General features: G+C 40.4%; 1 protein-coding gene across 1 annotated transcript in view; it reads left to right on the top strand.

Annotated features, from left to right (window-relative positions):
• Positions 1 to 325: 325 nt before the first annotated feature.
• LOC142564276 (venom metalloproteinase antarease TserMP_A-like) overlaps positions 326 to 14,159 on the top strand; it is a 37,831-nt gene continuing 23,997 nt past the window's right edge. Inside the window, exons 1-5 of the mRNA XM_075675217.1 lie at positions 326 to 485; positions 2,781 to 2,950; positions 6,513 to 6,605; positions 9,957 to 10,080; positions 12,091 to 12,159. Of these exons, the coding sequence (XP_075531332.1) occupies positions 407 to 485; positions 2,781 to 2,950; positions 6,513 to 6,605; positions 9,957 to 10,080; positions 12,091 to 12,159 (535 nt within the window). The 5' untranslated portion in view covers positions 326 to 406. The remainder of the gene's footprint in view (positions 486 to 2,780; positions 2,951 to 6,512; positions 6,606 to 9,956; positions 10,081 to 12,090; positions 12,160 to 14,159) is intronic.

Below are 14,159 nucleotides of genomic sequence, written 5' to 3'. Positions count from 1 at the left end.
GCAAAGAAAAGCGAGTGTCCTTGCGTCATTCCAAGGGTGCATGGATAGTCGTGTATACTTGTGCACTTCGTCGCAGATCAACCAATTGTCTTGTCATTTGGCGGTGAGCTAACTAGCTGAGCGACCTACGGTATATTTTGTCTGCGAGACATTTTGCGCCGTGTGGATGCCAGGACCCCGTGAAACAGCCAGACAAAACTGTAAGACTTATAAATGACGCCAGCTGACGCGCAGGTAACCAAGTTCTGAAAGTCGTCCATAACTAGTGACGTAAAGGTCAACTTTCAGGCTTTATAGAATCACAGTAGGGTATATTGTAAAGGAGGATGTTCTTTCTGCAGCAAACTTTGTATATATAGACGGCTGAAACTTGCGCACAGTAGAACACCACCACCACCCAACTTTTATGTCCGAAGATCAAGGACCGGTAAAAAGAATGCTCTCCATCATCGTATTACTGCAATTTGTTCTCCGGTGCAATGCAGGTAACGGTGATCACATCATGATATTGATTTACTCCGGCACCAATATAGCAATTTTGCAATGATTTAGAGCATATATTAGCATTCGTAATGTTCATTATAAATATATATTAGAGACGTGCTTTCTCTGCGCCGTCATCTGCATATATTTGGGCACTATCCTCTGAATATTTAAGTGAATACGTTGTGCAGAGAATGTATTTTCGTCATTTTACTAACCTATTCGGTTCAGTTGAAGTGATTTTTTTTCATAAGCTGCTATGCTTTTAGTGAATCTATGTAGCCTGTTAGAAACTCCCTCAGGGTAATTTCACCACTTCGCTCACATAGCACAAAACGTGTCATACGTGATTTCCCGATATCGTCAGGATGCTGCCATTACGCTTATTGTGTAACAAGGTTTTGCAAAACCTGGCTAATATGACCTGATCTGTTGTGCAAGCGAGCTCACGTTTGCACTACAGTCTATTCCGGACGACTGCGTTGCCTGCACACGGCGACTAAAATTGTCCAGAGACGGCACAAAGAGTGCTAAACTAAGATGTCCACCAGGCGAAGTTCCGTTCAGTTCACATTATTTTCCGTATGTACCCCCAACTTCGCTGCGTTACATGTTTGGGCGCCAGGAATCTGTTATTATGAAAAAAGTTAAATACATTCTGGTGTTTTACATGTGAAACCCACGATCGGATAATGAAGCATGTCATAGGGGGGACTCTAGAATAATTTTGACCGCCTGGGGCTCCTTAACTTACTACACCAAACGTACGGTAGACGGGTATTCTTGCACTTCGCACCCGTCAAAATGCCGCTGCGACAAATTTGATATTATGCCAAGGTAAATTTAAAAAATCAGAAACCCATAGAGAACTTGTTTGAATATGATGAGTGAAGTGCAGTAGAAATACAGATCGGGAAGTGACGTTCACAATATCAAGAGGCAGGTGGTTCTATTTGGCGGCTGTGTGAAGAAAAAAATGTGTCATGTTTATGCTAAGATATCTGGTCGTGATACTTCATGGCTCAAACAGCGTGTCTAAAAACAAGCACTAAGTAAAAGGGGAGGACACCACATGACACTGTTTGAACGGAAGTTTACTCCAGCAAAAGGAATGATACATAAAGAAAAACAGTCCAATGTCCTAGTGCCTTCGTCATACACAAAATATCGCTATCAAAGAACGACCTTCAAGATAAACATGCAATGATTCGAAGGGGCCACACGCTTTAAATGGGGGAAAACAGGAAAAATACATTGAAATGAAAGGAACAGTAGTACATATACATATATAGCATTTGTACATTGTATAGTACCGTAGTAAAGTATAAGTAGCGCCCACACACACACACACACACACACACACACACACACACACACACACACACACACACACACACACATATATATATATATATATATATATATATATATATATATATATATATATATATATATATATATATATATATATATATATATATATATATATATATATATGGTGAGAAACGTTTCAGGATCGGGGCAAATGTATACAGTGAAGTACACGCGCGTCTAAAGCGATTTATTAACGTTTCGGCCCTGGGTCCGGCCTTCAGCAGTTGTGATGAAGGCCGGACCCTGGCCGAAAATAACTTGCCTCATACGCGCATCTACTTCACAGTATATATATATATATATATATATATATATATATATATATATATATATATATATATATATATATATATATATATATATATATATATAATGTAGCTACGCGCCAGCCAGATTTGTGACCTTCTCGCCCTAGATCCAGCAAAGAAACTCTTTCTCTTTCTTCCTCTTTCTTCCAGTCATGGCTGGCTGACACAATCTGAGCCCTTCTCTCGTACAAAGAAAATCTCCATTATTTGCCGCGACAGCTTCTCCTACTGCTTGAACAGCATAGTAGTGCTACCAAAAACCAGATGACATCCACAGTCATGACAGTGTATGGAAAGGTGCGAAAGTGCAAAACTCTTCAGTGAACTATGGTGCTCTCCAAATCTGATATTCAGGCATCGTCAAGTCTGCTCTATATTCTGAAGGATGCCAGAAAACGGAATAGAATACACACAATTTTGCGTGCATCGGACGAACTTCATGAATGACGAGTGAAAATATTTGCAAAATTTTATATCTACAATAAATTTAGTCAACGCTTGTATCGCTTTATTCTCTACTCATGAGACATTTCAATTTCTTGTTTGAAAACTCGAAATTCAGTGTGTAACTTGACTGCTTCATGCCATTTTTATCTTTTCCTAATTTTCTTGCAGAAGAAACTGACCTTTTTGTCTATCCAAGTATATTGCAAGAACGCTCTGCTGAGGGAAAATTAGTGCTTCGCCTGAATGACAAGATAACATTGAACCTTGAAAAGAGCTCTGTGCTGGCCGACAAACTTCTCTTTGTCACAGGCAGTGAAAGAATGAACCAACTGGAAGCTGTAAGTGTACAAAGCTTTATGTGATGAGTTTCCCTACCAATAAATATCGCGCTGCATGAAAGAGCACACAAAAATGTGACAAAAGTACACATTCGCGGCAAGTAAGCGGATGCTTGTCATTTTTTTAGACGAAACTTTTCTTGCCTCTTACGGCTACTTTTCGGGTGTCGGCTTCAGTCTTGCGCGGTGGCCTGGTCCTGGAAATAGGGCAAACTGGTCCTGATGATCGTGCGAGCCTAGGCGGCCTGAGGTACCGGGTGAAATACTAAGCGTAAACGTGAGCTGCAACATGCCGTCATCATTACTTCATGCATAGTCCTTCCACTCTTTTGGAAGGACTATGCTTCATGCCTTGCACTTCATCGTCGCCATTCCTTCATTGCCATGCCGTTGTTATCGTTTCATCGTCGTCAGCCTGTCGTCGTCATGCATTCGCGGTCAATATATTGTAATTTCATCGTCGTTATTATATTATCATTACTTTATCATCGTACTATCGCCATCATGCAGACGCCGTCATGCAGTGGCCGTCCTACAGTCGCCGTCAATGCACCGTTGTCGTCCGATCCTCGTTATGCCAGCATCGTAATTCGATTGTTTTAAAGGAATTGTCGCCAATCCATCGTCGTCATGGCTTGGTGCTTTTGCCATCGTCATCATCCCGTTTTCGTCCCAACGTCGTCATCATACATTCACCGTCATGCCATGTCATCATTCCGGCGTCGTCATTTAGTTGCCGAATAATGACCATCACTTCGTCTTTGTCATTCAATGCTCATCATGCCATCGCCGTGATCCTGCCGTCGTCATTCTATTGTTATCTTACTGTCGCCGCCATTTTATTGTCGTCATTACGTCGTCGTCATGCAGCTGTCGTAATGCCGTCGTTGCGTTGCCGTCTTGGTTGTTCCTAGTGTCATCATTTTGTCGTATTTATTCCAGTGTCATCATGACGTTTCATCGCTCCTTCGCCTCCATGCTGTCGTCGTTTTTCCATCGTCGCCGTTGCATTGTAGTACTGCATTCCTGTGTACTTCCAAATGGTTGCTAAATAAGAACGGCGTTCCACGTCAACAGTTATAGAAATTTCCCTCAAGCCAACTCCCACAGGGCGCCGGCTGCGCATAATTTTCTAATACACAATTGACATCTAAACACTCACAGGTTCATTCGAGTATACCGTGCTAGTCTTTTCTTTTAAATTCTCCGCATCGCCTTGGACATTAATGCACACGGGAACTCTTTAAAGGAAGCACGGAATGGAAGTAAAAGGTATTGTAATATTACTAAGAAGCTGCGCCATATATGCTTGAACTGTGCACTTTTAACATCTTGCAAATACAGCCAAGATGAATGTATAGTTGGAAGCAAGATTAGAGGTTATAACGAAACTACATCTAAAGAAGAGAAAATAAATCTCAAGCCAGGAGAACTGTGGAAATAGATCTACATTACACTTCCAAATGCAGGCTAATTCCAGAGTGATCGATACATTAGCTTTTACGGGGCAACCAAGTATCTTAAGTGTTCACTTTTGATTTGGTTAAGGTATGAACCTTGAATGGCATACATTCTCAAGGTTTGCCTGGGCTTTGTGACAACACCAAAAAGGGCACAGTGGAACAAGTCCCCTATTTGCTTCCGACCCGTCATTGTTGCATAGTGTGCACATCATGAGCTTGACAGAATATATATTGATTTCTACAATCGTTTCACGAACGTTGTGTGTAGTGTAACGATTAAAAGCCACATTTTTGCGTACTTTGTTCACCTTTCGTGTGCATGGGAAAACTACGCCCTAATGCGTTTATTACCAAGGTAATTGAAACTATAATATTGCCACGTTGTTGGGACAGTGAAGAACTACAGTGGCACAATGAAAATCACTAAACTGACCGTTTATCGGGCGACCCTATGTCACGCAAAACAAGAATGCTGATAGCGGCAATTACACCCGTCGATCGTCGAAAATCTTATCTGCAAGTCGAGCGCGTCAGCTTTTAAACATGACTCGTCGAAAGTTCCAGCGTAATCGCTGGCGCCCGCGTGCCTTCCTTAAAGTGGCACACAATTAGCGTGGCACACACAACATCATTATGTCATGTTCATTGACGACAGACAATGGATACAACCAGCGATAACATTATAGAAACTTCTGATACAGAAAAACGCGCCTTTCCCTTGGCAGTAACATGAAAACAGAGGCTGGTTCGTGAAAAATCAAAAAGAATTGATACGCGTGTCAATATTCAACCTCATTGGGCAGCCTGGTGCGGCCGATATCAGAAAATAAGAGTGCGCCAGTACCTTCTGGGGGAGTCAGTCTTCTGCCATGAACTCCTTGAAGTTTAAAGCAAAACATTCTTAGTGAAATCTCCCTTAATTTCCTGAGCATGGCTGCTGTGGCTCTACAGCCCGACGTTGTTAGCCATTAAGCAACGAGGTCTGCGGCAACACGCATACTTCTCTCGCGCCAACTCCAAGCAGATCGTTGACGATTCATTGAAAACATTTTTACTGGACATGACAATTCTGCCAGTCGAATGGGAGGGCAAACCGCGGTAACTGTCATACACGCTGGTGAACACCTGTGTGTGGTGAACACCTGTGTGTGAGAAAGTTACCGCGGTTTTTCTATATATATAGCCACATTTCTCTCTCTCTCTCGTTGAGACGATGGGCGTGTGCGCCACCTCTCGTATCATGTGGGCGCGCCACTCTTCACGTACGCGCTCTCGCGCGAGAGCTTTGTGGCCTTTGATTGTTTCTTTGCTACGCTTGATGCTGGGGGTGCGTCGCGTTTCTTTGCTGTTTTAGCTGACCACTGCGCCGATTTTCCTTGGCCATCTCCTATTGAGTTGAACTGTTTCGTCTTCCTGGTTTTCCAAGGCTTCGCTTACATCGGTTTTCATTGTGTGGGATCTGCATGGTTCTTGTTCAGTCTGCAAAGTGTAAAGCTTGAACCAGCCGGTGCAGGTTCTCGACCAACTGGACAAAACGCTTCACATAAAAAAATTTGAGTCCACCTGTAGATGATCAGAGGCCACGACATGCTGCTTCGTTGCGGCAAACCTTTTCTAGACTACGCCAGCACAAATATCTGAAGCAGGCAAAAAAAATATTGGTGGATCTCTGTATCCTGTCAATGACAGGAATGTCGGTAGGTTTTTTATATGCAGAATGGGAATCCCACACGCAGATAACTGTAAGTAATGTTTGGATATGTTGATATGTTATAGGTTGTGGATATGTTGATATGTTCTGTGCCGATTTAAGTATTGTTAAGATAATTGGTTCATATTAACGGGGAGAAAATTCGGCTTTTATTACAAGAGTTACATGCTACGAACTGTGAACATGGTATAACAAACGATCTCATGCTTTTAATATGTGAATCATCAACACAGCAGCAGCATTAGCTAGTAAATTTCTGCCAATATTCCCTGTAAAACAATCAGTGGCTTTTATATACGAAATAAGTGGGCTAAAAGTGTCATGTACATCAAGATGGGTGCTTTCTCTGATCGAAACGTTACAGGAAGGAAATTAATTTTGTCTGCAGGTGGACACAACTGCCATTCAAAAGACTATATACCACGACACACACTACCAGTCCTCTCTTATGGTGCGCGAAAGAGAAGGAACAACGCAAGTCGTAAGTTATTTTTGTACGACGTGCCTTCTGGTAGGTGCAGCATGGTGTCCTTAAGATGAGTCAGGTAAAAGCGCCGAGCATAGTTTGATGCTGCAGATAATGGCGAGCAGTGGCTGGATGCACTTTCACCTCGGCTACATATGTATGACTTCAAACCTCATAGGAGTGGTTGTATTAAAAATATCGACAATTCCTCCTTGTGAGCGATTCCAATACCTAAGATAACCACACCCTAACTAGCAAAAAAAATGCTTCGAAGAAGGCTAATCGCCGTTACTCTTTTCTATAACTTGATATGTAGTAGTACCCACATCATACATGTTTGCCAATGTCACTGTTGAACAGGGTATAAAAATATAATGTTCATAAAATTCTTAGAGTGCATTTCTTTCTTCACGCTTAAAAAGCAAGGTGGGCTGCAGAATAGTCGCAGTCACTAAACCTTTGGACGAACCGACTGAATAACTGTAGCTGAAATACCGAGGTGAACTGCTTTAGGACAAATACAAAGTGATATATCCACGCTTGACACTTTAAACTCCCTGAACATCATTGAAACAAATAGTGAACTTCAGAGAAGGTGCGAAGCTAAACGTGAATACAATTTAAGCTATTGAGAACAGGCACTAGACTGTGAGCAAAGTTAACAGATAAAGTAATTCTTCGTTCACCATCTGACAACCTGAGAGCAAAAAAAAAGAGAATTCGAATTTCAGTGGTATTACAGATAACTATCACACTTTCGAATCTGACGTTACACCTGAATTCAATGATCCAAACGACATGCAGAATCAACCTTTATGTCAACTACACAAACTTTAGAAATAAATATTTTATGTATTGAAGATAAAAAACATTTCACGACAAAAAATATCGCACGTGACAATTCATAGCTTTTCATGAAGAGAAATAGCAATGAAATTATGTACAGAATGGGTAGTGTCAACCACTACGGACGCTTAAACAGAGTGCTTCCCTTTATTTTATTTTCAGCTGTCAAAAGCTTTTCGAACTGCTGTAACATCTCTAATTAAATGTGAACAGATAACAACCTGGCTTGTACATTTAAATACAGCGTAGAAAAAAGAAGCAATAGGACCAAGAAAAATAACAGCAACAACCGCATGATAAATTGCGTATCTACTACAGAAGTATTCGTTGGAATTGTTTTGATGAGAGGGCAGTAAGCAAAAATTTACATTTCGAGAAACAATGGCGCAAATTCAGTAGGCGATACCGAAGCATATGTCTTTTTACAGAGAGTAGATAGTCTACATATTTACAAGTAGGAGGTTTTCGACGAACATAGGACGGTAAACGACGGTGGCTGGGAAAGGACGGCGTAAAGGGACGACCGACAGAACAACAGACATGCAATAGGAAACTCACTTTCAAGCTCTCAATTGGTGCCGCAGTAAAGCTACGCTAGAAAATCCGCAGTCACGAATGCCTGAGCACGATGCCTTAGTGACACAGAACTTGCAACAATTTAAACAGGCGTCTCAACAATCAAAGTACATGAGAAACAACACTCCTGAATTGTGGCGCGGAATCTACTCTGTTCACCTCGTCGTTATTGTAATACACGACTTTTGTGCCGCAGGACGTGAACTAGAGCTGAACCAAATGATGACAAAGAGCAAGTTTGTAACTCCAAATTTGTACACCATACCATGACATAGTTAAACATTTCACAACATTTGCCAATCACTGCAAAACAAGCAGGACGCATTAGGATATTTCTGAAGAACCCAACTGGCCCAACACAGCGTAGAAAGCAGGACTGTTGTAGCGGTATATGCGAGTTTCGTAATACAGTTCTGAAGAAGCACCAAATATTTCTTTTGCGTGTACTTACACAGCCTGTAATCAGGGCTGTGCAAAGATAATTTGCAATTGTATCATGATACGATACAATATACTCGGCAAACAAGTATTTGAGATACAGATACAAGTTACTACCGCAATTATTGTATCCAATATGACACTTTCCTTCTGCATCTTAAGATACTTCGATACCTTTGCAAATGTTTCATTATAGATTTGTACAGCGCGTTCAGCGTAACTTCAGCCAAACATTATAAATAAGCAAGTACCACATACCTGAACTGAATTAAGATAATGTTGTCTGCTGTCGCTTGGAGGTACTCAAGATATTTTTTTTAATTCCGCCTAATTAGATAACTAGTTTGAACGCCTTTTGCACCTCCCGTAACAGTATTACCGTTTACGCAATACCGGATCACTGGACAGGTGTACAGCAGCAACAACGCTTGTAGCCACTTTTTTTGACGCATTCGGTATACAGACCGCACATAAAGTTGCATAGTCCTTTTATATTTACTTATCTGCTGGCGTAAAACATCCGTTAGCGACATATTCATGAACGTACAATTCTTTTACGATTTTTTTTCTACAAGAAAACCTGCGCAGCCGAAAGACGTTTCGTACGTATGGCACAAATCGTCGCAGGATACCGCAGCTATTCACACTACAGCCGCTTATAGCTCCTATTACCTGGTGATTTGTAGTATCTCCGATACTGCCCAGCACTGCCTGCAGTACATGGGGACTTTAGTGTGAAGATTGTAAGAATTGTAATTATAACTTCCTGCCTACCTGAAAGGACCATGACCATAACTGGAATTGAAATAAAGCTAAATTTCCCGATCCTACATTTAAAATTCTGCTGAATAAGGCTAACAGAAAAGCCTTATCCACGCGTTAGTCATGCCTATTCATTGCCATAACAATAGTTTTAGCGTGTCCGGTATCCCGCTGAACGCAGGCGGACTGGGCGTGTTACCGAGTGAGTGGAGGCGCAAACGTCACTGGAATGCACGGTGCAGCAATGTCGTGACGCATGAGCTAGACCAGGCAAACACAGAGCTAACATAGCAGTAACGAAGTCGATTCTATTTAGCTGCTGGTGTAGATTCTCGGTAGCAGCATAATCGTGAGCTGCTGGTGTAGATTCTCGGTAGCAGCATAATCGTGAACATTTTGTCTTTTGAAATGTTTGAGATGTGTTATACTTGGTTACAGCAATGTTAGCTCTGTGTTTGGCTGATTGAGCTTTACGCCGCAACGCGACTGCACCACTGCGTTTTCACGGAAGCGCAGTCTTCTAAAAAAATTGAAAAGAGTGAGTTTTTCTTTAGTTCTAACTAGCTGTAATTTTGAATAATTAATTAAACAAACTTGGCGAGGCCTCACATATTTTTTTAGAAGAAGCTGAACTTTTCTAGTTGCCTTGTTTTGTGAATTTGTGTGGAACGTTTTCTGTAATGTCGTCGATTGACACCACCGGGGCCGAAAGAGATAAAAGCGCTTTCGTTGACAATCTTACAGGAAGGCATTGTGAGCCACAATCTCCGAATCAAGCCCGTACCTACAGGAGAGCGTTCTTTGCAAGGGCAAATGCTGCACAAAATCTACGAAGTCAAAGAAACTGACGAAAGGTTCGCTAATTTGGGTAAGCAATTTCTCTCGAATTGGGTACGAGCGCTCTACCGCGCCTCTTCTGAAGTTGTCCCGCACTGCCCCCATCAAGCTGCAACCACCTGCCAAAAGTACGGCTACGACCAAGTCGACCACCTGACTACCATCTCTAATTCTGTCGTCGATAGATCAACGCATGATAGATGTCTGCTGGACTTAATAGATCACAACAAATTGTAGGTCTACATATATCATGTATCCTTCACGCGTTGCATGCCACAGGGCGAACTTTCGGATTAAGGAAAAGCGTCTTCGCAGGAAACAGCATAGGAATTATTAGCTTCCGCGCTATTGCAGTGATGTTGCTAGAGCAAAATATACCATGGAAACGTGCATGCTTAACTGAGAACATGGTTGGATTATGGGACAAATGTGCAAGGTAAAACGAAATTGAAGTCCTCTCTATAAGACAGGCTGTCGGTAATTGTAATTAATTAAGGTGTTCCATATTAGCTAAATGATCCGTATTTAACGAATAATACTTAAATATACCAGAAGACTGGAGAGTGGTTATTGAATGTAAGGACATTTTATAGCCCTGTAACAACCTCTTGATTATGCTCTCATGGAACCGAAGCATCTATTTTCCGATACACGCGTTGCGCTGTAAACTGTGAATTGTTAACACACATATATCGCACTATGATTCTTATACAGGAACTACAGTATCGGGTACCTCAAAATAGAATACACATGTGCGAAGTGAATATCTATATACTGTTAGCAGAACAGTGGAAGATTTGAGAAAAGGACTTTTCATATACATGCTCCGATACAAATTTTCGACGTTGTATACTGCACCTGTTCTGCGGTTTTCTAAAGTGTAACGTCCCGCGGAGCCAGTACAAAATGCCGAGCAATAGGACAAACGGTCAAACAACCTAATCACTATTGTTTAATAAATGCAGTCACATCTATTTTCGGAAAATGCTAATGAAGTGTGTTCATGCTAAAGTCATGCTACCTTCTTTACCCTGAAGTCAAGACGATTTGTGATGGAAACAAATATAAAAACTAGTCCATATAGAAAAGAAGTTATATAACGTGATCGGTTGGGCGAATTGGTTGATGCTCGTAAAGAAAAATTATGCTTGTAATAGTAATAACCGCTCTTGAAGTTGAAATTCCCCTATTTTTCCAAGAAATACTAAGTCACGTATCACTGCTCAGATACAATATCGTTATTAATAGCAATTTTGCTGATATTCCCGAAGTTCTATGGCGAATTGCAGTTGGAATGATGCCGACACTTGTATTTACAGCTTATATTTATATGTGTCGCTTGTAATTACATTGCATTGCACTTCTGGCCAATCGCTTATACTGTTGGTGCGATATTGCTTTCAAGTTCATAGTTCAGTAAAGGTCTCTCAGTATCTGTTGGAAACTAACATTTTCCAATCGATAAATATAGGCTCCACCTTACCACCTAAAATGACATCTCGTTCAATTAAAAGCGTGTCATCACCAAGTTGGACATGTCAGAGCCACCGAATGCTATCACACGTCCCACCTCCTTGTCGACATAGTTGACAAAAACAGTCTGATAGGTATTGAAATGCTCAATGCGCTCGATAGGTCATGCGCATTACAGCTGTATCTATATAGGATATGTAAACAGGAGAACAACAATCATTTCCTTTTCCAACGATTTCCTCCTAGCTACTGGCTGTAGTATGTGCTATACACTTGTTTTACTGCTTATTTCAACAGTTATTCAGTTTGCACAATATCGCAGCATAATTGTACAAAGAAAATGTTCGGAAATTGTAGGAAACGATGGTTTAAAAAATGACAGGAAAAAATTAACTTGAACGCGAGTGAAAATAAGCCTCAGTTTTTCTAGTTCGGTTATCTATGAAGCGGATGATGATGAATCTAAGTTGAAGATAGCTAAAACACAATACTATGTAAAATGACTGCCCGAATCTCATTGCCTTTTGAACTGCTAGCTTTTTTTCACTGCCTCACACGCAAATTTCAGAGCCGAGACTCCAGAGCTCATACAGGGATGACAACGATTACGGTGGCTCTCGACGTGGGAGTAGGAACGGTAAAATCACTCTGACACCTTACATTATACATTCTGGAAGCCGTTGTTTAATATTTACAGTCGTTGTGCCAGAGGGAAGAAGAAAACGATTAAAGCTTTTCATAAGAATATAGTGTCTTCAATTGCAAGTTGCTGCAATTTGCAGTAGTGTAGGATAAAGCAAGTTGTATATTTGAGTACTTCAAGTCGGCAGTAGAGAAGCCACAGAGTCTCTTTATCTTTGGAGTGCGTAAGTTTCTCGACATCGTAATAAATTAGGTGCATGTTTATATTGCCATGCAACTTTACGAGTGTCAATGAGAATGATTGTATTTTTATTTCATTTATTATAGACCCATGAACAAACTGACCCAAGCAGGATTTGAAGCAGAATCAACAAAATATATACAACATGGCGATAACAGTATAGCATGAAGGGAACATACACATACAAAAAACAGCATCTGTGCATACAGTTTATCGTGAGGTTGAAACCGGTTAATTAAGTTAATACAGTACACGGAAAGAAGGAACACCTATAAATAAAGGCGTTCTTGGTAAAATATGACTATAAAAAGTGGCTTTGGTAACATCAGATTCAGATTCAGATTTATTCGTTCCAAAAAAAGAAGTAATTACATGATAAATATACAGACGAGGGTCCCAAAGTGAAAGAACTGTAGTGGGACCCTCGGTTAATAATAACATTGATGGTGATATAAATAGTCAGCAAATTAGCGTATTATAAACAACGTCGACAGATCAAATACATCATTAGACATGTCATTTACAATCAAACACGAAAAAGCACGTTATAACAGAAAGTCGGAAAAAAGCATGGATGAAATACAACAAATGACTTGTGAGATAAATGTCAGAGGTACACCGCTAGATCGTAGTTAAGTTATCGCAGTAAATGATGCTTAAGGTGATTTTTAAAAATTGCAAGATAAGTACAGGATTTTATGGTTGATGGTAATTCATTCCAAAGAGAAATTGCAGCGAATGAAGATGTTTTTTGCCGTAATTGGTATGAACCATGGGTAACAAGAAATTGTTGTTAGCTGCAAATCTGGTCATATTTTTATTCTGCAAAAGGTCAGTTGCAATGAACGGATACATAAGGTTATTATGAAGCAACTTGTGGAGTAAGACGAGTATGTTAAACTGGAACAAATTATTAATAGGCAAAATATTATACGCGCGAAGTAACAAAGAGGCATTGGATTGCATGGAGCTAGAAGTGATAATGCGTATTGACTAATTTTGGATATGTTGAATTGATGATAAGTGACAAGCGTACGTGTTGCCCCATGAAACAATGCCGTAATTAATGTGACTATGAATGAACGCAAATACAACGCTAGCAGAGCCTCACGAGAAAAAAAGGGCGAGCTTTAATTAATGCACGTATACCAAACGCAGTCTTGTGCTTGAGATGTTGGAAGTGAGAGCGAAATGTAAGTTTAGGGTCAAGATGTATGCCAAGAAAAGTGACATCGGTGCTAACGGGAATTGAATGACTTCCAAGCTTTACTTCAGGAATAGAAGTTAAGGCCCTTTGAGCACTTTTGAATAACATAAATTTAGTTTTTAAAGGATTAAGAACTAAGTAATTGTTGCTACACCATTTTATAATGTTACTTAATGCAATATTTAACTTAGAAGTAAGAGTAGTAACAGATTTGTCAGATGAAGTTATGGTTGTGTCATCTGCGTATAAAATGCAATGAACGCAGTTGGTGGAGTTAAGAGAATCCGGAACATCATTAATATATAAAAGAAAAAGCAAAGGGCCCAAAACTGATCCCTGTGGTACACCTTGGTTAATACATTTTCTTACTGAGAAAGTATTTGCTGCATGTACTGTGTATGGCCGGTCAAGTAAATAATTTTTTAAGAATGTTAGCGCAGGACCGGTTATACCATAAGAGTCAAGTTTATTAAACAGGTCTTGATGGTTAACCGTGTCATAAGCTTTACTGAAGTCTAAAAATACAGATCCGACTAAGTTTCCCGAG

This window comes from Dermacentor variabilis, chromosome 11 (genome assembly GCF_050947875.1).
Source record: "Dermacentor variabilis isolate Ectoservices chromosome 11, ASM5094787v1, whole genome shotgun sequence".
NCBI classification, from domain to species: domain Eukaryota; kingdom Metazoa; phylum Arthropoda; class Arachnida; order Ixodida; family Ixodidae; genus Dermacentor; species Dermacentor variabilis.
This window is presented reverse-complemented; position numbering and strand designations above follow the sequence as displayed.